This window comes from Carettochelys insculpta, chromosome 1 (genome assembly GCF_033958435.1).
Source record: "Carettochelys insculpta isolate YL-2023 chromosome 1, ASM3395843v1, whole genome shotgun sequence".
Lineage (NCBI taxonomy): Eukaryota > Metazoa > Chordata > Testudines > Carettochelyidae > Carettochelys > Carettochelys insculpta.
In genome coordinates this window covers 285,516,425-285,541,183 of record NC_134137.1, presented here as the reverse complement: position 1 = coordinate 285,541,183, position 24,759 = coordinate 285,516,425, and the positions used below count along the sequence as shown (strand labels likewise).

Below are 24,759 nucleotides of genomic sequence, written 5' to 3'. Positions count from 1 at the left end.
TTTGCTGTAGCCTCTGTTTGCTTTTGCACTTGCAGACTCCTATAGCATTTCACAAAAGCTGGGCAAATAGGAGCCAGGCTACTGACTGTCACTTCCCCAACACATACATGGATGCTTCATTTACTTCCTAAGAACAGCCATACTGGAAAGTCTATCTAGCATAGTATCCTGTCTTCCAGCCGAGGTCTAAGCCAGGTGCTTCAGAGGGAACGAACAAAACGTGATCCTTCGCCTGTTGCCCATTCCTGGCTTCTGGCAAACTTAACTTGAAAGAATAGTGCCTTGAACTTGTAAAGATTCACTGACCTGCTTAACTTTACACAGTACAAAGGAGTCATGCGCCAGTCAATTGGACTACTCACTGTGTGCAATATAAGTCCTTTCAGGAGCAGGATCTAAGGCAGCAGTCGTTCAAAATACAGGGGTGAGGAAAAGAGTTAAAACTCAGAGCCACCTAGATAAACCTAACACTGCATGTGAGTTAGACTTACAAGCTTATTATAAGTAGCTGTCAGTGGCCTAGCAGCATGGACAAGGAAATAAGCCTTCCCAGCTCAGCTACTGAATTGCTGTGGGACCTTGGGCAAGTCAATTATCCTTTCTTTCACTTCCCCTGCCCTTGAGGTTAAAATGGGAATTGTGGCCCTGGCTCCCATCTACAATGCAAGGATTAACATTGGCTAGGGTGCTTGGAAGAGGCACAATACTGCTTGAAAGGTAATACAGCAATACCTAAGTCAATCACAGTGAAAGCTGGCTCAAGGCACCAACCAAAGGACCACAGCAAATTAGTTAATGCCTGTCTATATTTAGCAACCAAAGGCTATGGTTTGAAATACAATTTTATTCAAAGAGCTTCTTTTAAAATGGTTAAAAATGTCAGCTTGTTCCAGGTCAGACAGAGCACAGGTTTCCCTGTATACAGAAGGGGCACATGTAGCAGGCTGGGGCACAGTGTTATATGCAGCGCCTCAGCTTCTCTGAGCATAAACATGAAGGCCATGTCTACATTATCCAAAAACTTCAAAATGGCCATGCAAATGCTGCGCAGCTCATCCAGACGGGGCTCCTTTTCGAAAGGACCCCACCTACTTCAAAGTCCCCTTATTCCCATCTGCTCATAGGAATAAGGGGACTTCGAAGTAGGCGGGGGTCCTTTCAAAAAGGAGCCCCATCTGGATAAGCCGTGCAGCGGCGAGCCACGTCAATTTCAAAGCCTCGTGGCCACCCACATGCTAATGAGGCGCCAAAGTCGGCAGGGTCCTTTCGAAAAGGAGCCCCGTCTGGTCGAGCTGCATCAATTTCGAAGCGTTGTGGCCGCCCACATGCTAATGAGGCGCTGAATATGTATTTCAGCGCTTTATTAGTAAACTTCAAAATGGCCATTTGCATGGCAAATTCGATGGTTTTTGGATACTGTAGACATAGCCGAAGGGATTAAGCAAACCCTTGATTCTATTTGTTTACGCTACTCATTTGAGGAAGTGGGTCTTGCCCTTGAAAGCTCATGGTCTCATATGACAAGGTGCTACATAACTGCTTGTTTGTGACGCTGCAGACTAAGCTGAGACTGTGAAGGGATCAGTTATTCTGTGAATCTAGCTGTAGCCACAGGGATGTGGATTTTTCACCTTTTGCTACATCAACCTACGTGTAAAATGGCAGCCCAGCTGTACTGTATACGTGATAAGGTACCACAAGTCCTACGCGAACCATAGTTCGAGAGAGGAGAATTGAGCCATGGCAAAGGAAATGAGTGTGGCCTAACTAACTTCACCTCTCCTACTGAGATTTTACTGGCCTGGCTGGAAAAGCCAATGCTTGAGGGTCTGACTGAGGCCTTAGTGCTCTAGGTAGAGTTCAGTGTCGTCTTGACCCAGCAGGCCTGTAAAGCTCCTTTCTCAAAGGACTTGAGTCTGAAAACATCCTCCCTTAATCACTCACCTTTCATTAAGTGACTCTGCCATTCTGAAATGCCTGGGAAATGACCACTTTACACAGGAAGGTTGCTGTGGGCTAGATTGTGCTAAGAGGTACTGCAGTATAAGTGGTGCAGGTAAATGAAGGGCACACAGATGCTGGCAACAGCAGGTGAGGCTCCCGCTACATAGGAGCCTGCTGACACTATAGGTAGCAGTGTTAAAGGGCTGTAGCCAAAAAGCCACACTAGCATAGAAGTGGTTCTTTGCGGTCTGCATTTGACAGCAGTGTAAAGCTGCGTCTACACGTGCACGCTACTTCGAAGTAGCGGCACCAACTTCGAAATAGCGCCCGTTGCGTCTACACGCGTCAGGCGCTATTTCGAAGTTAACTTCGACGTTAGGCGGCGAGACGTCGAAGTCGCTAACCTCATGAGGAGATAGGAATAGCGCCCTACTTCGACGTTCAACGTCGAAGTAGGGACCGTGTAGATGATCCGCGTCCCGCAACGTCGAAATTGCTGGGTCCTCCATGGCGGCCATCAGCTGGGGGGTTGAGAGATGCTCTCTCTCCAGCCCCTGCGGGGCTCTATGGTCACCGTGGGCAGCAGCCCTTAGCCCAGGGCTTCTGGCTGCTTCTGCAGCAGCTGGGGATCTATGCTGCAGGCACAGGGTCTGCAACCAGTTGTCAGCTCTGTGGATCTTGTGTTGTTTAGTGCAACTGTGTCTGGGAGGGGCCCTTTAAGGGAGCGGCTGGCTGTTGAGTCCGCCCTGTGACCCTGTCTGCAGCTGTGCCTGGCATCCCTATTTCGATGTGTGCTACTTTGACGTGTAGACGTTCCCTCGCTGCGCCTATTTCGATGTTGGTCTGAGCAATGTCGAAGTTGAACATCGACGTTGCCGGCCCTGGAGGATGTGTAGACGTTATTCATCGAAATAGACTATTTCGATGTCGCAACATCGAAATAAGCTATTTCGATGTTGTCTGCACGTGTAGACGTAGCCTAAATGTTTATGTACAGAAACGTTCTTAAAATAGGGAGCAGTTTCATACATTGCTGCTCCTTGTGACAGAGGCCATGAACTGAGTTTTCAGCACTACAGCCTAGACTTTAGGAAGAGTTAGGTCACATCAACCTCCCACCAAGATTGAGGCAGGGCAGGTAACCTCGTGACAGATAAGGAGGAGAAAAAGCTGAACTAGTGTTTTGTTTGGCTCTGTCTTCACAGAGGTCAGCTCCCAGACTGCTGCTTCAGGCAGCACAGTACACAGAGGAGGTGGGCAGCTCTCAAAGGGGAAGAACAGGCTAAGAACTATTTAGAAGAGCTGGACATACACAGATCCATGGGGATGGATCTAATGCCTTCGAGGGTGCTGAGGGAGTTGGCTGCTGTGCTTGCAGAGCCATGGGTCATTTGAAAAACTCCTGGCACTCAGGTGAAGGTCCAGGATGACTGGAAAAAGGCAAATGTAGTGCCCATGTTTAAAAAGGGAAGGAAACTCTGGGGAACTAGTGACCTGTCAGCCTCACCTCAGTCCCTGGAAAAATCATGGAAGGGATCTGCAAGGAATCCAGTCTGAAGCACTTGGAAGAGAGGAAAGTGCTCAGGAATAGGCACCATGGATTCACCAAGGGCAAATCATGCCTAGCCACCCTGATAGCCTTCTATGAGGAAGTAACTGGTTCTGTGGCTATGGGGAAGGTGGTGGCTGTAATATTACTGGACTTCAGCAAAGCTTTTGACTCAGCGTCTATCAGTATTCTTGCCAGCAAGTTAAAGACGTATGGATTGACTAAATGGGCTGTAGGGTAGAAAGAAAGCTGGTTAGATCATTAGGCTTAATGGGTTTTGAGCCACAGCTCAATGTCTGATTGGTGGTTGGTATCAAGTGGCCTCCCCCAAGTGTCGGTTCTGGGGCTGGTTTTGTTCAACATCTTATCGTGTTTAATGACCTGGACAAGAGAATGTATTTACTCCGCAGCAAGTTTATGGATGACACTAAGATAAGGGGTGAGATAAAAATGATGACAGGTAGGGATAAGGTCCAGGGTGACCTACATAAATTGGAAGATGGGGCCAAGAGAAATCTGATGAGGTTTAACAAGGACAAGTGCAGAGTCCTGCATTTAGAGCATAAAAATCCAAAACATGTTGGGGACCAATTGGCTAAGCTGCAGGTCTGCAGAAAAAGACTTGGAGTTTACAGTGGATGAACAGCTGAACATGAGTCAGCAATATGCCCTTGTAGTCAAGAAAGCTAACAGCATATACTGGACTGCATTAGTAGAGCATTGCCAGCAGAGCTAGGAAAGTGACCAGTCCCCTGTATGTGACACTGGTGAGCTCTCATCTGGAATGTAGCGTCCAATTCTGGCCCCTCCTCCACCCCCTATTACAAAAAGGCTATAGAGGTACTGGAGTGAGTCCCGCAGAGGGCAACAAAAATTATTTGTGGCCTGGAGCACACGACGTATGAGGCAGGGCTGAGGGCTTTAGGCTTATTTAGTCTACAGAAAGGACAAGTGATGTTGACGATAGCCTTCAACTACCTGACGGGGGATTACAAAGGGGATGGAGAGAGGTTGGTGACAGAACGAGGAGCAGGGGTCTCAAGTTGCAGTGGGAGATGTCTAGGTTAGATATTAGGAAAAGCTATTTCACTAGGAGGTGGTGAAGCACTGGAATAGGTTACCTGGAGAGGTGGTGGAATCTCCAGGCCCAGAGGTTTTTATGCCCTGGCTTGACAAAGCCCTGGCTGGGATGATTTAGGTGGGGCTGGTCCTTCTTTGCACTTGATGACCTCCTGAGGTCTTTTTCCAACCCTATAATTCTATGTGGACAGGCCCAGCTTTGTAGCAGGCTCCCTTGCATGTGCTGAATATCTCCATGTGATAAATTAAATAGGCTAGCACTGGGTGCAGAGACCTGAACTGCTCCAACTTCAGTTATAACTTATTAGACTTGGTCAACCTTTATGTAAGTTCTATACCTTTGATGATGCAAAGAATGTTCACATTAAATGGCCCTAGTTGGAAAGTATATACATCTATAAACCACCACGGGAAAGAATTTAATAGCAGTTGATTATTTAAAGCAGCTCTTTTCTCTGATGCTGAATTGTTGTAACATACAAAAACATATTTAAAAGAAGTTCATGTAAATATGTACATGCACTTTACTTTTTGCTACATAAAATCTGCTAAGGCTTCCCCTGCTCTATTGCTATTATCTTACATATGGCATTGACTTTTGTAGTGGGAATGCTATAAGGAAACTTGAACAGATACTGGCAATTGGTGTCAGGAGGTAGGAAGTCTGTCATGCTGAACTTTAGACATATATAAAAATAATCTGTAGTATATTGCAGGATTTTTAGCTCATCAACTCTTTGAGGCAAGAATTGAATCGTCGTCTTTGGAAAGTACCTTGACCATGATGTGCAAGCCAAAGAATGATACTGCAGTTTTCTTACCAGAATTTATGTCCTAAAACACTTGGGGGTTTTTTGCCATTATTTTAACTGTTCTAAGTAATGAAAGTAAAAATAATGTGAAATCAAATTATTTTACCTCCAAATGCACCAGCTGGAATCACACCTTAAAGGGCTTGTTGACACACCTGCAGTTCCAACCTTTGTAGGCTTTAAATCTCAGCAAAGGCTCAACTGATTCCCGCCAGTCAGATAAGGGCAAAATGCAGCATATGCTGTTCCAGTTTCCAGGTCCTTAGGGAGGTGGTTTGGTTCCCCTTACAATGCATCCATGTCTTGGCACGTCCAGTTCCTGAACCAGGGCAGTTCCTCTTACCAAGCCCCTGCTCCTCCTGCCTTTGAGATACTCAGCGGGTCCCCAGGGGAATGCTGAACGGTGCTCTATCCCTTCAGCCTGCAATTCTCTCTTGTTCAATGCTGTGCAGAAAACATTTAGTTCATTTATGCTGAAGTTACACAGTCTTATCAAAGAACCAAGTCCCACAGCACAGTCAGGCCTGGGAATAAAGCACAACACTGGAACCTTACACAATTATTGCCACTAAAGCAAAAAACACCTCTGCAACCTAGTGACAGTGGGCTGCACGGCAGAGCTGAGCTTCTGCAGGGCATACAGCTCACCAGAATGTAACCCGTTTATTAAGGAAATGCTGCTGGACCAAGGGTGATGGTCTGCTGTTAAAACTCCAGAAGAACATACTATTTAGCCCCCTGCTTCAGGGCTGTGAATGAGCAAAAACTCTTCTTACACTTCCTGGCTATTCCACAGATGCTGGTGCTCGTGTCACATGGTCCAGATAACCTCAGACCAGGATCCTGAAAGTCACCAAAGGGGTGGCTGGGAAATACCATTTGGCGGCAATTGCTCTTCCCTCATAAGGGAGGATTCTGGTAGCTCCTATGCTCAGCCCCCCACCCTTGGGACCTGCACCATTGCAGGTTGTCAGACCTCCCCAGGGCCAACAGCCCTGAGACACCAAGCTAACTTGCAGCAATTTGACATGGTTGGTGAACATGACAGTTTCAGCCCCCATCCACCGCCCTATGGATGGGCCATATTCTGTTCCCCTAGACATGCACACACACACAGGACGGAGAATAGCAGCTACTCACAAAACACCCTCCCTCCTGAGATGGCAGTGGCTGTCTCTTACCTGCTCCCTGCCCCACACTCCCAGGTGACTGGCAAGAGAGACAGATGAGACCTGAACATTACCTTTTCTCCAGGACAGCAGTGTCCCTTGGAGCTGCCTCTCACACGTGCAGCCCGGATGTTTGGCCACAGCCATGAAACTACTTGACTAGGTGACAATGTCTCAATGCCAATAAAGGCAGCTTCAAAATCCTGCCACACTCCTGAGCAGCCTGATAAGACACGTCACTCTCAGACATTGAACTACAGTGAAGTTCTGTCTTTCCAGATGAGGTCAGATATCCCTATAAAATCTTGGGTCACTCATGGCACCCTCACTTTACGTGGTGTGTGCGCTGGCTGGAGCAGTTAGAATTACTCAGTGTACCGATTGCTCTTTTGATGCTCAAATGCTTCCACAAACATGCACTAGAGTCTCCTTGCACACTCAGGCGTTAGCCAGGTGCAGTTCACTTTCCCAAGGCCACACAGACTGAGCCACAGACAGACATCAGTCTGGGGGGCGGGGGAATCCCAGCCCCATTTTTAAGCCTTTAAATCTCCCAGAAACTGATAGGCCATTGGGGACTTGCGGGTTTCTTATTCAACAGCCTGGGCTCCATATCCCTACATTTATGGCTATGCTGTCTGCAACTGTACAGTAGACTCCTGACTTACGGGCGGGGGGGGGGGGGGTTGCATTCTCACAACCCCCTGCGAAAGTCAAATTTCAGACAACTCACTGGAGCCAGAAGAGTGACCAGGGCTGGTGCCCTGGTCAGTCTCCCCACTCCTGTCAGTGGCAGCAGCTGAGAGCCTGACTCGCAGCTGCCACCACTGACAGAAGCAGCCGCTGCCCCTCTCCTGCTAGGGCAGGGAGAGTCAGGCCGCCACCCCTGAAAAGAGTGGTTTCTTCGCTCCTTTCAGAAGCCGGGAACATCTTGGCTGCCACCCTGATAAGAGCTGGGAAAATCAGAGGGCAGCAGTCAGTTTCCCCGCTCCTCTGCGTGGCGCAAAGCCCCGCCACTCAGAGGAGCGTTAACCCAAGATATGTGCAATTCAAGTGTATGTATCTTGGGAGTCTACTATATATATTAAACACAAAGACTGCAGGAGGCACAGTCATGCAGCCTGAAGGGCCAGCGCTGCTGCCACACGCCTCAGTGAGACTGTGCTGCCACCTGCCAGCGCAGGGTGGGAAGCATTAGTCAAGGACAGAGATAAGGGAAGGAAAACTCATTCCAGCCCTCTTCCCCCGACACATGTACTACTAAATCCCAAGTGGAACGATTCATTTTGATTCTGGTGCCCATGTTAAAGGACATTTTTATTAATAGGGAAATTAAAAAAGGAATAAAGGCAAGTGGAGTGTTTGACACTGTACAGATTAAGTATAACTGTCCTCTATTCAAGCACACAGCACAAGCGACAAGTGTAACAAATGTACCCACGCGTTGTTTCTATGGAATTTAAGCAGTACCGGCCAAATGTCAAAGCCATTACTTCCATCAAGGGCAAAGGAGCAATTACTTTATTCAAAACCCCATGCAGTGAAATCAGAGAGCGGCCAGTGCCTCAGTCCAGCTGCGTGCCTCAGGCGGCCCAATAATTGCAAGTGAAAATCCAATTCTAGTGCCTTCGCCATCTGAGGTGGTGGTCAGGATGCGAGCCAAAGTCCTCACTTGGATGGTTGCAGTAGAAATGGCTAATTGATATTCCTACCTTTTTGCTACCTTCAAATTTATTTCAAGAATTAAATTGTTCTTCAACTGCAGCCCTGCCCCCACATTTCCCTTGCTCTAAGCTACCCTCCCCCTCACCTCCCACCTACATTTGCAACTATTTGTTGTACATGCCCCTGCCCCCCCAGAGAAAGAAACCCTATTTACAATTATTTATTCCCAGACAGCAGTTTGTCTTACCTGCTTTTAAAAATCTCCAGGGATGCTGCTGAATCCTCCTGGTTGGCTTAAAACAGAAGATAACCGTTACACTGTATAGCATTAGCTGGATATGTCAGGCGTTTGTAAGTGGGAGGTATCTACTGCAGATCCATTTGACTTCAGGAAATTGATATTCATCCTGGCCTTGTGAGGTGTACACTTAGGCGATTATATGTTACCAGCTGTGGTGGCTCACCAGCTTGTGAGGTATGTGTCAGGTGTAGGAGGAAAGAAAAGGACGCCCAAACACGCTTGGTCTCAGCTCATCTGTTAGGCAAGGAAAACTCTGATGTTGGTGGGAATTCACACGGTCCCTAAGAGTAGACAGGGTAAATCCTGGCAAACAGCATGATGCAAGTACAAGAGACATCTGGCCTAGTTTGGAAAGACAGAACTTGACTATAGTTCAATGTCTGTGAGTGACTTGTTTTATCAGGCTGCTCATGGCCTAGAATCTATCCACACGGTGCTTTGCCTATGCTGAGGTTGAGTGGAGTGTTGCTCCCATAAAAGTCTATTATTTGTGTGAGCGTCAGGGTAGACTTCCCCACATTTGCACACATTACCCTGGATGTCAGGAGGCAAAGTGAAAATTAGATTGTCACTCTCAACTTGCTGGCTACAGCTGCCTATTAGGAACCAGTTGTCCCAGTACAGGAAAATGGTGTTGCTATTTTGTCACATCTGTGCTAACACCAAGAAGACCTTTCTGAAGGCCCTGAGTGCTGTTGCCAGACCAAACAGGAGGGCTTAGAGTGAGGCATGTCCCTATGCTACCAGTAACCTGTGGAACCTTCTGTAGGAAAGGGAAATATTCATGTGAAAACAAATCCCTTTCATGCTGAAACTTTTTCCAGGGAGGGAATTACTGATGCCAGTGTAGCCACTGGGACTTTTAAATTTGTGCATAAAAGTACTCAGCTGGCGCAACTCAAAAACAGGCAGCTATCCTTCCTTTTTCTTGGGGACTGATCATTATCTTGATGCTGCAGTGGCACTTGCTCTGTTTGGAGAGAGAGAGAACACCTCTTACCAGAGGATCTCCTTGTGGGAGTAGTTGCTGAAGAGAAGCTGTGGGGAGGTGAAGAAGAAATTTGATGGAATAGCCAACATGGAGGATACCTGGTGACTATTTGTCCATTGTTGTAGCCGTGTAGTTATGCACAAAATATGTTAGAGAGTCATCACAGGTGTATGAAAGAGGTGGGGGATGGCATCGGTGATGATTTGCAACCCTCCAATGTCCTTTCACAACTAAGCTTTAGCTGGTGGATGAGGTTGAGTGACTCACTTCAAGATGGATGGGGCTGCACACCTCAGCCTTTGTGACTTAAAGTGCTTGAGAGGTTGTTCGTATGGTCATTGGCATTAAAAAAGCTGTGGAAGAGGCCTGGGTTTATTTAGCTGTTTATGGTGTTTCTTCTCTAGGACTGGGGTACAAATGCCCAAAACATTCATCTGTTCTTTTATCTAACTGATTAGTTTCATTGAAAGACAAACCTGCAATGGTTGTGAGAAACTCTCAAGAGTGAAGCCACAATCCAATGCTACATTGCAGTTGCTATGGCTCTAGACACAGGATCAGCCATGTCAATGGAGGCTTGATGTGAGCTTATACCCGGAATCTACCCTGTCTTCCTAAGTATGTTTGTCTATATAGTCTAACAGCTTGGAATAATTCATAAAATCTTACCCCACTAACAGGGCCTGGTAGTTAAAAGTTCTAAACTGGAATCTGTTGGGTGCAAATACCTTCCTCCCCAGAAGACCAAAACATTTAGCACAACTGTCAGCAGGGGTAGTCGTGGGGTGCCATGCCTGGATCCTGCATCAACTACGGCTCTAGTCCAGGGCTGCTCGTACTAGAGTCGGAGGGATGAAGAAAAATTATCACCCTTTCACAGGGACAAGGTATCATGACTCAGCTCTTTTGGAGGTAGGAAAGCAAGAGGCTGGTGTGTGGTGTATGGCCCTGCTTGGTTACAGCTTCGCTTCTTTTACTGGAAGATCTATTCCATCAGGTCCGATGGGCTCTAGGATGAACAAGAGCTTATACTGTGGGTCATGAACTTACTCAAGTGCGATCTGAAGCTCAGCTGCCAACCTCTGGGTGGTGTCTGTGGCTATTGGACAGGGAGAGTGAATATCGGGCAATTGCTTCATCAGGTGAGCAGTAGGATTTGCTTATCCAAGTCAACATCTTTCTCCTCTGTTTAGCTCACTAGAGTCAACTGCTATTTGCCTGAGTGAAGAGGACTGGTGAGACTCACAAAAGGAGGATAAATGCCTAGGCCCCATATTATAAGAGTCTGTGACTCATATGAGGCCAATTCAGTGGACAAGCTAGTAACAAATTCTGTGTCTCTGGCTTCCCAGTCACATACCTATAGGCAGACAGGAAAATACACCACATTCCACTGAACTATTCTTCACAGCTACTGACTGGCCCAAACCCAGGCAGAAAACAGTTGATTTCAGTCCAAAAGTTTCCTCCACATGTCACAGGTTCCATGGTTTGATTTTTAAAAATATTTAGCCGTCTGGTGGGAAAAGCACATCATGTGCCTTTCTGCATCTTTAGGCATCAAAATAGCTTTACCAATCTAGCCTTCGGTCTCTCCTGCCACAGGGAGAATAAAAGCTTTAGCGCAACGACTGAAAAGAATACACCACAAACAGGAAGATCTCCACTCAAACCCACTAAGCAAACTACCAGAGCCTGATTGTGAAGAGGCTGTGTTTTGCCTCTACTTTGTAATAAGAATATTTAAACTCTCACATCCATGGCTCTCAGATGTATCTTAAAAAGGGAAGGCGAACATCGTCCCCGTTTTACCAATGGAAAAGCTCAGACGCAGAGAAGTGAAGTGATTTGCCAAAGAAGCTCCTTCGTCACTGCTGATTTGTGTTATTATTCTCATTCTTTGATTGCGGTTTGTGAATAACCCAGGGGAGTTACTATGTTTTTATAGGACTGTTTAGATGGTGCCTCTTCCTCGCTTTCCCCCCACACCCACTGTCTCACAGAACAGAGCTCTGGAAGCTACGAAAGCAGAGGACACAAGCATAGGGACTCAAAGGGTGATTTATTTTGTGGGGAAATGAACATTTTCTGATTTTTTTCCCCTTTTTCTGAAACACTGACACCAGTTTCACAGGATTGGCTTCACAGTGATGAAGTCAAAGTTGTAGAATTCTGGCAAACCCTGATGCTTGGTTCCATTGAATTGTTTCCAGCTGAACACCGGAAGCCCATCCTCTACAGACGGGCCATTAACAGCACAGGCTGCAAACACTGAAGCCATATGGAAATCTGACACCTGTGAAGGACAGAGCAGGATTTTTTAGCTAAAGGTTACAACACTCTATCACAGTTGAAATGGTTAAATACCATGGAGAGGGATGCATTGCGCAGGTTGGTCCAAATGGCTATACACAGGAGTACAGGGAAGAAACTGAGCAGAGGAAATCAGGTGTGTGTACCCATGCACATGGTAGCTGGACAATTTTTCCTACAGCAGCATTTGTCAGGTCAGCCTGGGCACACCCATAGTCACGCCTCAATGACATTCTATATAGAGCCCTGCCACACCCTCCATCCATTCTTGCTGACTATTCCATCAGAGGGGTAGTAGGGTGGGTATTGGAATGGACACAAGCAACACATCTTAAAAAGATGACTGCGATGAGACAGGGCGTAACCATTTTTTTATTTCTTTGAGTTTTTGTTCATGTCAATTCCAATCAGGTGACTCCTATGCCTAAGTTCAGGAGGTGGAGTCAGAGTTGTTCACTGGCAATAATTTTCTGAAGGCTACATAATGCCTGGCCTGCAGGGTGCATTCATAGTGTGTGGGGAGTATGTATGAAGGAGCATGTCACTGCTCTGCAGATTACCTGGGTGAGAACTTGTGCCAAGAACATTACTGTGCTGGAGAAAAATGGTTATTGCTATCTTGGTTAAGGGCCGCCATCTTGGATGAGAGAAAGAACTTGGTTTCTATTTTGGTGCCCCTTCTCCCCCAGGCTTTTGAAGCCAAAACAGGGACAGGGCAGACACATGGAATGCCATGTGATGGCAAATCTGCCTAACAACCAGAGCAGATATAGGTGAGTGCTAGAGGTGAGTGTCACTCAGTCAGGGCTCTGTGTCGCTGGATGCTGCTCTGGCAGGTCATTCCAGAGAGACACAAAGACCCTCCCACAGAGTGACAGCCTGCTGACTTATCTGCCTCTCATCCACATGCAGATAGGTAGGGTCCGCTCACTACACACAGGACAATGGGTCAAGAGCAGAAGGTAGAAGACTGAAGAGATCCCATGTCCTCTCCATCAACCAGGATATGGTATAATTTTTCTTCTTCTACTCTTGGTCCTAGTGTAAGGGTCAGGGCTAAGCTAACAAGCGAGTCATTACTCTTGTATTACAGGGAGCCCTAGTTTTGTTTGTGATATTAATTCCATTTTTGTTTGTGTTATTAAACAAAAAAAAACAGTTATTTTAACCCAATTTGCATGTGTTGTAACAACATCAAACTGATGACAGATGCAGAGGGGGTAGAATTCTTCAGGCAGTCCATCTTCTGTCTGGCAAAACTACAATTTAAACTGTCTCAGGCTAACAAATGAAGCAATCTGAGCCCTGATGGATGTGCTGTGATTAGAGAAGTAAGCATCCCTGCCAGGTTGTAGCACTCACCAATGCATGAAGTGACCCATGATGCAGTCTACTGGGAAGAGACAAGGAAGACCTTTCAATTTATCTGCCATGAATAACTGGACAGACTTTTGGAACAGCTGCATTCTTTGCGTGTAGAGGGTTAGTGCTCTGCGGACATTCAATGAGTGAAGCCTTTGCTCCCTGGGGCTCAAGTGCAGCTGACGCTACAACACCAGGAGGAAGATATCCTGGGTGATGTGAAAAGGGGAGTCAGCCTTCAGGAGAAAAATTGGGTGAGGCCTGAGCTGAACCTTGTCCTCACAGAACACAGTGTACGGGGGTTCTGATGTCAAGGCCCTGCACTCAGGTACATTGCTGGCTAAGGTAATCACCACCAGAAATGCCACCCTATACAAGAAAGAGAGCAGGGAGAATGTTGCCAAAGCTCAAATGGCAGCCCCATGAGCTGGACAGGACCAAATTGAAGTCCCAAAGCTGGGACAAGCTGTCCGACTGTATGTATGGCCTGTTGAGACCTTTACGGAAAAGGCTGACCAACAGATTAGCAAAGATGGCCAACTGCACCCAGGTCAAAGGCAGAGATGGCGACCAGCTGAATCCTTACTGACACGGACAGCTTCTGCTGCTTGAGGTGGAGAAGATAGTCTAGTAGCAGTACAGAAGTGAGCACTGGGGAGGAATGGTGCTGCACCAGCCAATTAAAAATCTTTCCTGCTTGGCAAGGTAAGTAGCGCAGGTGGAAGGTTTCCTGCTGCCAACGAGGACTTGTTTCACTTGGTCAAGCAAGAAAACTTCATTGGGTTCAGCCATGGAGCTTCCATGCTGTGAGATGTAGCAGCACAGCATCTGGATGTTGGAGACAGCTGTGATCCTGTTTTACTAAGTCTGGGAAGAGCCTGCCTGCACCTCATCCAGAGACAATGAGGAGGTTGTTCTCTCTAACAGGTGGCTGTTCCCTGCCATCAATGCCTAATGGCTCTTGGGAATCCCAGGGAAGTGTCAACTCAGATGGTGCCACACTCCTCAGCACCAGGGATGCCGGCTCCACACTTGGTGTCAATATGGGTAACGGAGCCTGGAATGGAGGGGTGCCTCTATCGATGCCATTTTAATGGGGCCAATGCTGCTAATGCCACCATGGTTGGTGCCGAAACCCCTGCTGGCAACAGTGCAATACCTGAAGGTGTTGGTATAGGTGATGGTCGAGTGGCTGGTTGTTTGGCCAAAGGTGGAATAAAGGTGACCAATGCTACCAAAGCTGCTGCCAAGAGAGAGGGAGAGGGAGATCCCTGACTCTTTCCCTAACTCTGGTGGAAGGCCCAGAGAACCTAAAATGGCCTCTGTGCTGGATTTGGCCACTACAGCAGACCCAGTGCTGGGTACATTCATTTCTCTTGCCACAACCTGAACCTCCTATTCCTACAGGAGCAGAGGGACTCAGACCCCGACTTCAAGGTCTCCAAAAAGAAAGACCATGGAGGAGCCAGACTACGTGGCAGCCGGCAGCAGGAACTCAGGAACCAAGGGGGCTCTTTCTCCGGAGGTGCTGCTGCCAGAGGATGACGTGGAGAAGTAAAACATCAGGGACACCATCTCTAGCTTCCCTCTTGATTGCACCTGAGGGCAGAGGAGTGCCAACAGTGCAGGAGTCTCCTCCGTCTTAAAGGGTAAGTAGGGCTTGAGTCACCTCAAAAGCCTCCAGCCTCGAGGAGCGTGGCAGTTACCAAGCCCTAACTTCCAGCAAGCATGACAGGCCAAGACATACCTGCCTCACCGGAGCAGGAGTCGCTGTGGCCCATACAGGGTCTGACAGCCAGGGGAGAGCACTCTCTCTTCAGCTTCTTTTTCTTTTGAGGCACCAGTGCCTGTGACCGGTGCCTGCCTGCTGATTGGCATGAGGAGCTGTGCCAGTGCAAAGCATTTTGGGAAGTCGCTTCTTGGCACCAGTTCCTGTGATGATGGTGCCAGGACACTCACTCTGCGCCGATGAAGATGTAGCTGGGAAGGGGGTCCCTTACCCTCAAGTCTGAGTTGGGATGGAGAACTGCCTCCATAAGGAGAACTGCAAGCCACTGTTCCCTTTCTTTAAGGGTTCTAGAACAGAGCTCGCAGCAGATTTTAGAACAGTCCTTTTAATGATCTTCCCATACATATCTTAAACAAGAGGAGTGAGGGTTACTCTTTCGCATACACTTAGCACAGACATCACATTTTTTAAATGTCATGGTCTTGGCATACCATGGCTGTGGGGAGTTGAAAAGGGGTGAAACCCCCAGGATCTCCACCTACGCACTACCCCTATATAATAACTCACTAAGGACTATACAGTAAACCCTCGCTTTACACATCTTCAGGATGCGCAAAACTCACTTTAATGCAAGTTTCATACAACTTGAAGACATGTGGCTGTCAGCCTGCCTAGCTTCCAGCTAGCTTCCAGCTAGGCAGGCTAAGAGCCCTTTCTCCCTGCCTTCTCAGAGCAGCACTGGGCACCGCTCTGGGAAGGTAGGGTGAAAATTTGTCGCTCACCTAGCTGCCTGCCGCTGTGGGCAGCCAGTCGGGCTAAAACCCCCATCCCAGAGCAGTGCTGCTGTCAAGCTGACAGCGGCCCCACTCTACGAAGGTAGGGAGAATGGTTTTATCCCCCTTAGCTGGCTGCTGCTGTAGGCAGCTAGCGGGGCTAAAACCCCCTCGCTTCCCCACCCTGGATCAGCCCATCTACCCCAGCCCCAGCTTGGTTCCAACCCGCACATGAGGCTCCCAGCCCCTGGCACACTACAGCCCTGCACGGGGCTTGGGCTCCAGCCCCCTGCCCACCAGACCTTCAGACCCTGCTCCAAACTCCACAGACCTGGCTCCAACCCCAGCACACCCCAGCTCAACTCCACCCTCCCGCAGCCCTAACCCGCCCCAGACTTAACCCCTCGGCCCCAGCCCACCCTCCCGACTTACCCAAAATTCAGGATACATGAGGGTTGTGTGGAACTATGGCATATCCTGAGGAACTACTGTATACAAAAATGAAAACAGCGCTTGCTGAAGCAAAGGCTATGGGAGGTTCCAGCTGACCATCACTGGAGGTCAGATGGAACTGAGTGGGTGGTAGTTTGGCAGGGCTCTATATCAAGCACCATAGAGGTGCGACTCCAGAGGGTGCCCAGGCTGAGCCAATGGACAAGGCTGTAGGGCAAGTCTTCTGGCTACTGAGCATGAACACACACCTGATTGGAACTGACATGAACAAACACTCGAATAAGAACTTATGCTAGTTCAAGCAACCTATCCTCAAACAGAAAAGTTTATTAAACCAAGGGCATCCCACACCTTAAGACACCAATGACCCATGGTGACCTAGGGCCCCAGTGATATAAATCCAAAAGATTAGCTCCACGGAAAATACTACCAGCATAAGGGTCTCCCCAGCTGGTGGGTAGGGGACATGGCTAAAATAGTGCTGTGCTCCAGCAGTTCTCAGCTATAGCAATAGTCCCTTGGGGGACTTGATGAGAAAATAGGAGGTGCATGTTGTACAAAGTCACTTAGTCATTGTCTCATACACCTTCCTGCGTCACGTGTGACTGCCAGAATGGAGGCTCCTGGAGTCCCTGCTCATCCTTATTGTATGACACAAGTCAGGCATGCTGGGAAGACTGGGTAAAACACCTTAGACCTTGCTAGTCTTTTAAGGATTACTATTAACAAAACTAGCATTTGTACTAAGAACAAAGCTGCCATAAATCTCGCTTGTAAAATAATTCTCTTTCATTGAATCATGGGTTAAAACCAAATGTTTTCTGACCTTACCCAACTACGTGCTAAGAATAATTCTGCAGATGGTTAAAGTCTAAAGCAAAATGATCCACTGAAGAGTAAGGCTTTAGCAAACACAGGGGTCAGTGGAGGTCAGGAATTAAAAAACATTCCTGCACAGTTCCTGGGAGGTGGCCACATGGTTCAGTTAGTGAGAACAAACAGCTGCTTGGCAAAATTCCTGTTCCCTTTGTGCCACCCCGAACATAAAGTAACTGAAGGACCCTCTGAGCCACTAGTATACTCCTGAATGCTACCTACTATCAGGCTTTAATACAATGTGGGTATTAACCCTTGGTGCCTTAAGGCTGAATATTCTCACCACAGCATCCTACTGCTGGATACACAGGATAACTATGCACCCTTGTACCTCAAGGTGCTGCATACTCCCACCTACAAAATGTATGGTGAACAATCTTCTGCCCTCTGGTTCCATCCCCCTTTCCCTGTGATTAAGAGATACTGACCTTACCCTAGCTAGCATCAACTACGGCTCTGCCCATGTGCTGTGCCACCTTGCAGAGAAGGACCAGAATGCAGCTACAGGGAGGCAAAGCAGATGAGGTCAACCAAGACTCACAGCAGGCATGAGCCTTATCCTGAATGTGCCAGGTGCTCCCCCTCTTCCCCTCCAACCCACAGTGCTACCTGGTGAACTTAGGAAACCCTGACAATCAAGCTAGGCCGCAAATGATCACCCTTTGGATAGCAGACAGTTCCCAGGTGGTGCAGAAAACCAGAAAGGCTAGATACCACCCAGTGCTGTAGAGAGTAATCAGGCTGCAAGGGCCCTAGCTAAGTAGGCAAACACAGCAGTCACTCTTCCCTAATTCTGCCCTGCAGATGCTATTCTTTAACGACTAATAAGAAGCATTGACCAGGATGGTGTTTTATTCTGGTTTCTCCCACCCTGTTGCAATTTGAGAGACAGAAGAGGCGGACAGGGAACCTTCTTCCACAAAGTACAAAGGTTTGGTTGACAGGTCCAGAGCAGGTGCCCTGCTTTCACTCAGGCAATATGTATGGCAGGGAGTGGGATCTCTACCTTTGAGTCATAGCAGCCTGATGGCATCGGAAGAGAAGGGTTCAAGTCTCCGCGGCAGCAGATTGTGTTGCACGGATTATGCCTGGCATAGGGCTCCTTCATGTAGTCTGGGAAATGAGTGGGGAAGAGAAAAGAAATGAAATCAGGGTCCAGTCACACAGCCATCTCCAGCAGGAAATAAGGGCTCCTCCCACTGAGTCGAGAAAGGCATACTCTGACACCTGATGCCACAAACACTACCTGGGAATTTTTAATGAAAGAAAACCAACTGGAAGAAGAGAATGTGAGAAGAGAGAAGCTCTGGTCTTAATGTTTTAGAACAGGAGAAAAAAAGAGATTATACAACAAGACACACTAAAAATGAAGATGGCAAGGAGCAAGGTCCATCAATGACCCCTGCAAATGCAGGAAATTGCAAGGTAGAGGTAAACTGTGGCCAGCTGATTGAAATAGTGTACTGTCACTTAGTCAATCAAAGAAAGCTGGTCCCCTTACCCTTTCCTTCAGATTACTGCAAGTTCACCCTGGGGAAAAGTCCTCTCAAACATCACAGGAGGCAATCAACGTTACATGCAAAAAAGAATCGAACTAAAGCTGCTGTTGTCACCAGTACCTAGAGTTGGTGTTCATTCAGACCATTTTTTCCTATTTCCAAGTTAAAGCCCGACAGAATCAAGACAGAGCATTTGTACACTGAAGGACATTCCTTCTGAGGCTGTCTACACTAGACATAGAAGTCAACTGCAGATATGCAGTTTTAGCTACACCAATTGCTTAACTAAAATCGACTTATCTGCGGTCAACTTTCGTGTCTGTCTATATGGGAGAAGGTAAACAGGACCATTTTGTCCTTCGATCTTTATTCCTCACCTCTTGTGAGGAACACAGGGGTCAACTTTGACCCCTGAGAACTTCATTCCTGCGTGCATGAAATCAAACCCCAGAAGATCGACCCTGAATGGGTTGATCTTCTGCCGTAGTGTAGATTAAGGGGAGGGGACTGTTAAAGCAGTCTTTTTGAAAGATTTAATGCTAAATCCTGCATGTTATTATTACAAACACATTGCCTTGTGACTAAGACTTTTTAAAGACCCTTTCCTTACTCCAGCTGTGTCCAGAAAGGGAGCCCAAGCATGCGTCTGAGTTCTGTTGGTGTTTCAGATGTTCTCTGGAAAGTTAGCTAGAATTGACCTCCATGGCACGTGCACTCAGAGGTTAAAACTCTCCCTGTTCCCCTCTGGAGCTTCTAAAAACCGGAAATGGTTTTCAAGTCCTCTCTCATAGGGGAAGTGTCTCAGAGCAGGGACTGTCTCTCTGCTGTGTTTGTAAAGCACTGAGCACAGAATGGCCCCAAGCCATGACTGGGGCTGTTAGCCAACACCATAATACAACCAATAAAAATCAGGTCAATGAAAAACAAATGGGTTTCTTACTGTTATATCTCATTATATACTTCATGGTCTCCAAGTCAGTCACTTTCCCCTGATCCCGTCGGAAGATTTTTGCTCTGGGAGTCAGTTCGTAAGAAAAGTCCAAGCCATATTTCTCAACATACTCTGTATATCCACTGAGGTTGTAGATGTTTTCATGGAAAGGGATGTTGTAAGAAGGCCAGTATCCTGCAAGGGAGACAACTCATTTTGTTGTTAATTATTTAAACGAACTGTGAACTCATTTTAAAACGATGAGTAACTGCTGTGTTGCCTGACCTGTGCTGGCCAGGGACATGAGCTAGGCCCAGTCTGACAGCAGCACAACACGTCAGCTACTTTTGGAAGCAGGTGACTTAGCTCATATGTAATTCCAGGAAAGAGAGTGGCACCAACAGAGTCCCAGGCCTCAGGGTTCCACTTTGAATGCTTATTTCACAAAGCAAAGTTTAAGCCAGTTGCAGGCTAGACTTACAGGAGTATCTTGTGCATCAAGGCAAGGTCTGAGCAGTTCTAGACAACACCCACGAGCTGACTACATGTGCACCTCATGATCTGGGGGGATTCTTGTGTTTGTCACCACCATCAGTGGTTCTGAGCGCCCCAAACCAGAAGAGTTAGAGCTAGGAGAGTGCTGTACTATCTCACAAAAGGCAAAGATCAAGACGATGCTGTCATGAAAGCGCCTTTAAAAGAACAGTGTACTCAGCTGAAATTATATGGAGATTATTAGGTAGGCCCAATACATTTACCTTTAGTGTGGTTAAGTCAGGATGCCCCCCAGTTTGGAAAAAATAAAGTGTCATGGGATCATTCAGGACCTCAAATAGACTGGAACTGGCTCTGAAGTGCAAGCCCAGGAAATTAAAATGAGGTCCTTTACTGTACATTTTCAACGGGCAGAAATGTACATTTTTTTTTCCCCACAGAGGGAGGAGGAGGTAATGTGATGGCACATGCTGACACATGGCACCGAGAGCTGCACAGACACTTTCATCACCAACCTGGGGCACTGGTTCGCCCCTGGTAAAGGGAGATTGACAGCTCAATCGGTGGCAACACCAGTAGTTTGCTCCAAAATCTCTCAACTAAAAATTGATTAATGACAGCCCTTGTTCTGAGGAGGTAGGATGGGAGAAGCTGATTGGCTGATATTCAAACAGTAAACTGGGGCTCACCAAGCAACTGTTACAAAAAAAAAAAACAACAACAAATCAAGCTGTTAGATATGTAATGTCTCGAACTAGCAGCCTATGTACCAGAGCTATGCTTTTCTCTGAGTAGGCGGCTTGCGCTCTCAATACACTCACAGTACAAAAGTGGCTATCCCATACAACTACATGGCCCTCATTGGCTTACATGACACACAATCTAGCTGAAGGGAACACGCAGTGCCACGTTTCTCTGAGCTGTCTCTCCATAGATTAATGCACTTGGCCATCCTCCACAGAAGTAGTTGGCAAGATACGGGCAAGCCAGCTTCCAGGAATACTGTTTCCAAACAAAAGGGGTTTAATTATTATTTAGTAGTGCACTTACAGTTTTACCAACCAAAAAGAAAGCAAAGAAGACAGAGGCCTGTCCACGTCCATCTGGAAATTACTATTTTGGGTTTTAACATACTATTGAGTTTTCCCATTAGTCATTCAAGATCACTGCCGCAGCAGACACTAACATGCAAAAATGCTCTTTTAGGTCTTTTACTGATAATAATGAGGTCACTCTGATTTTTAGTTTGGCCATCTTCTGAATTGCACATAAAAGACAGTTACCTGTTCCGTAACTGGTGTTCTTGGAGATGTGATGCTCACGTCCATTCCAATTTGGGTGTGCACCGAGTGCATGCCCAGTTGCTGGAAGCTTTTTGCCCTAGCCGGTAGCCTTAGGGTCGGTGGGGCGCCCCCTGGAGTGGAGCCCATATGGCCACCCATATATGCACTGCCCGACCCGCTCCCGCTCCATTCCTCCTTGCCGGCTACTCCGACAGTGGGGAAGGTGGGAGGGTTTTGGAATGGACATAAGCAACACATCTCGAAGAACACCAGTTGCAGAACAGGTAACTGTCTTTTCTTCTTCAAGTGATCGCTCATGTGCATTCCAATGTGGGTGAGTGCAAGCCAGTGCCTAGGAGGCCGGGTCGGAGCCCCGAAAGGAGTGCAGGACAGCCCTGCCCACTGCAGCGTCTTCCCTAGCGTGCTGCATAACTGCGTAATGCACTGTGAACGTGTGACTGGAGGACCAAGTGTCCGCGCTGCAGATGTCCTGGAGAACGCCAGGCCAAGAACGCCACAGAGGATTCCTGTGCCCTAGTGGAGTGAGCCCTGATTGGGGGAGGGGGAACCCCTGCCAGTTTGTAACACTCACGGATACAGGTCGTTATCCAGGAGGAGATCCGCTGAGAGGAGCCTGGGTGCCCCTTCATCCTGTCTGCCACTGCAACGAACAGCTGCTGCGACTTCCGGAAGGGTTTGATCCTGTCCATATAGAAGGCCAGTGCCCTCTGGACATCCAAGGTGTGTAGACTCTGCTCCCTAGGGGAGGCCTGGGGCTTTGGATAGAACACCGGTAAGGTGATGTCTTGGTTAATATGGAAAGGGGAGACCACCTTAGGCAGAAACGCCAGGTGGGGTCTTAGTCTAACCTTGTCTTTGTGGAACATGGTATAAATTGGGTCCACCATCAGGGCCCTTAGCTCTGACACCCTTCTGGCTGAGGTAATGGCCACCAGGAATGCCACCTTGTAGGTAAGGAACAACATAGAACAAGAGGCAAGAGGTTCAAAAGGGGGAGCCATCAGCTTGGACAAAACCAAATTAAGGTCCCATGTTGGCAGAGGGCCCAAACCTGTGGTTTGACTCTTTCCTTTCCCTTCATGAACCTTTTTACCACCAGGTCTGAGAAGACCAAGAACCTCCTGTCCCCTGAGTGAAATGCCAAAATATCTTCCAGGTGCACCCTTAGGAAGGATACTGACAACCCCATCTGGCTTAGAGCCAGCAAGTAGTCTAGGACACATGGTATTAGGCCTCTCCGGGGACATCCCCTTTTGGGTGGCCCAAATGGTAAATCTTTTCCATTTGGCTACATACGCTACCCTTGTGGAGGGTTTCCTGCTGTTCAGCAATACTTCCCTGACAGGTTGGGAGCAGGCCAGCTCAACCGGTCTCAGCCATGGAGCCTCCATGCTGTGAGAGGCAGCGCTTGGAGATTGGGGTGCCGCAGTCTCCCCTCCTTCTGTGTCAGCAGGTCCGGGCGCAGCGGGAGCGTCTCCAGGGCGTGAGTGGACATCTCCAAGAGGGTCGAGTACCAGTGTTGTAGAGCCCAGGCTGGGGCCACCAGGATAACTGATGCTCAGTCCAACTGAATTTTCAACAGCGTTGGGTGGGCGAGCGGTATCCGTGGGAAGGCGTACAGCAACGGGCCAAACCAACAAATGCTGAAGGCGTCTGCCCAAGAGCCTGGACTTCGGTTCTGGTAAGAGCAGAATGTCCTGCACTTCGCATTGAGATGCGTGGTGAAGAGGTCTACCTGGGGATGTCCCCACCTCTGGAAAACTGAATTCAGTACTTCTGTGTGTAATGACCATTCGAGGTCCATGAAGGACCTGCTGAGGAGGTCCGCCAGAGAGTTGTGAGTCCCACGCAGGTAGAATGCCCTCAGGAGAATCTGGTGCTGGATGCAGAAATCCCAAAGCGTGAGGGCCTCTAGACACAGGGGCGACGAGAATGCACCCCCTTGTTTGTTCATCTAGTACATTGCTGAAGAGTTGTCTGTGCTGACTGCCACACAGTGCCCCTTCAGCTCGTTCTGAAACACTTCACACACCAGTCAAACTGTTCTGAGCTCTCGCACGTTTATGTGGAGATGAGAGTTGGTCTTGCCCTGCAGGGCCTGCATCTGGCGGTCCCCCAAGTGTGCTCCCGAGCCAAGGTCTGAGGCATCTGTGACTAGAGAGAGGGAGGGTTGTGGGGGATCAAAGGGCACTCCCATGCAGACTGACCTGGCTTCTAGCCACCAATGCAGTGTTGTCAACAATTTTGAGGGGACTGTGACTAACTTGTGTAGGGAATGTGGCAGAAGGAATGCAGTGCTGCTGAAGGCTGGGAGGAATGTGTCTCCCAGAGGTCATCTGCATGAGAATGCAAAGGGCGGCAGGTGTGATACTGAGGCTGGGAGGGTGTGTCTCCCAGTGATCATTTGCATGAGAATGCAAAGGTGTGCATGTGTGATACCTTTTCGGGCAAAGCCTAATGGGTAGCAAGTAAGCCATGAGATTTGGTCTATTGTAAACATGTAGTTGTAAAATCACAATTTAAGCTGACACAATGCGGGAGTTGTGAGATCTCACCAATGCTCTGGGTTGTTGTGGGGGACAGGGCAGTCGCCTTAGCTGTGTAAGACATTGATTACCCAGGGCTCCCTGGTTTAAAGCATTATGAGAAAGAAAAGGAGGGGCACTGGTTGAGCCAGCTTGCTGAGTGCCATGGCCCTGCCTATGCCTTGGCCATATAGCTATAAGCCTGGCTTGACTAACCCTCCCCACCTGTTGAAAGATAGAGCTGGATACTAGGGTGTTTGTGAAACCCCATATGAGAGATACCAGGAGCTGAAATCACAGAGTGGCAGCTGAGGCCACGCAGAGCTGAAATCACTGGGTTCTGCCTTAGGGTGATCGCAAGCAGTGGGGTTGGGAGTGATGACAGTGGGTGGCTGGTAGGAGCAGTGGCAGGCGACTGGTGGCTGGGTGGTAGGAGCGGCGGTGGATGACAGTGACCGGCGGGCGGCCAGTAGGAGTGGCGGCAGATGATGGCGACTGGCGGGTGGCTGGTGGCAGCAAGGGGAGGCTGCAGACAAGTGGACAGCTAGTACTGCCCTGGTGATGTATCTGCAGCCTTTGGGTTTGGGACTGCACTGCAGAAGGTACATCCTGTAACTGTGTGTGGGGTAAAGGGCCAAGAGCCCCCAGCAAGAGACTGGGTTCTACTGCATATGGGGATGGTATCTGGGTGAAGGGGGTTTGTCTCTTCTTTGCTTAGATAAACTGCATCTGTCACTGTAACCGTGGGGTAGGTTATGGTCATGAAACAAGCCATCTCTATCTCAGACTCTGTGCTTGCGAGGGGCGGGGGAGAACCACCTTACAGGCACCCAGCACGGGGGTGAAATTGTCCCAGGCCACTGGGTGGGGGCTCGAGCCGGTTGGTTGTATTCTTGACAGGAAAACCCCACAAGAGTTGAACCCGGCCCTTCTGGCAGGCATCTGGCATTAACAGAAGCGTTACATAAGTGGGGGCTCGTCCAGGATC

The 24,759-nt window shown here is 48.2% G+C and overlaps 1 protein-coding gene across 3 annotated transcripts in view; it reads right to left on the bottom strand.

Annotated features, from left to right (window-relative positions):
* Nucleotides 1-11,560: 11,560 nt before the first annotated feature.
* Nucleotides 11,561-24,759, bottom strand: part of PLBD1 (phospholipase B domain containing 1) — an 85,551-nt gene continuing 72,352 nt past the window's right edge. For 2 of the 3 annotated variants that reach the window (XM_075010647.1, XM_075010630.1), the window contains 3 exons: nucleotides 19,457-19,642; nucleotides 18,024-18,130; nucleotides 11,561-11,807 (listed from right to left, as the gene is read on the bottom strand). In XM_075010647.1, coding sequence (XP_074866748.1) covers nucleotides 11,640-11,807; nucleotides 18,024-18,130; nucleotides 19,457-19,642 — 461 coding nt within the window. In that variant the 3' untranslated portion in view covers nucleotides 11,561-11,639. Of the gene's footprint in view, nucleotides 11,808-18,023; nucleotides 18,131-19,456; nucleotides 19,643-21,817; nucleotides 22,002-22,094; nucleotides 23,390-24,759 lie in introns of those variants that run through there. The other variant, XM_075010639.1, reaches the window with a different exon arrangement.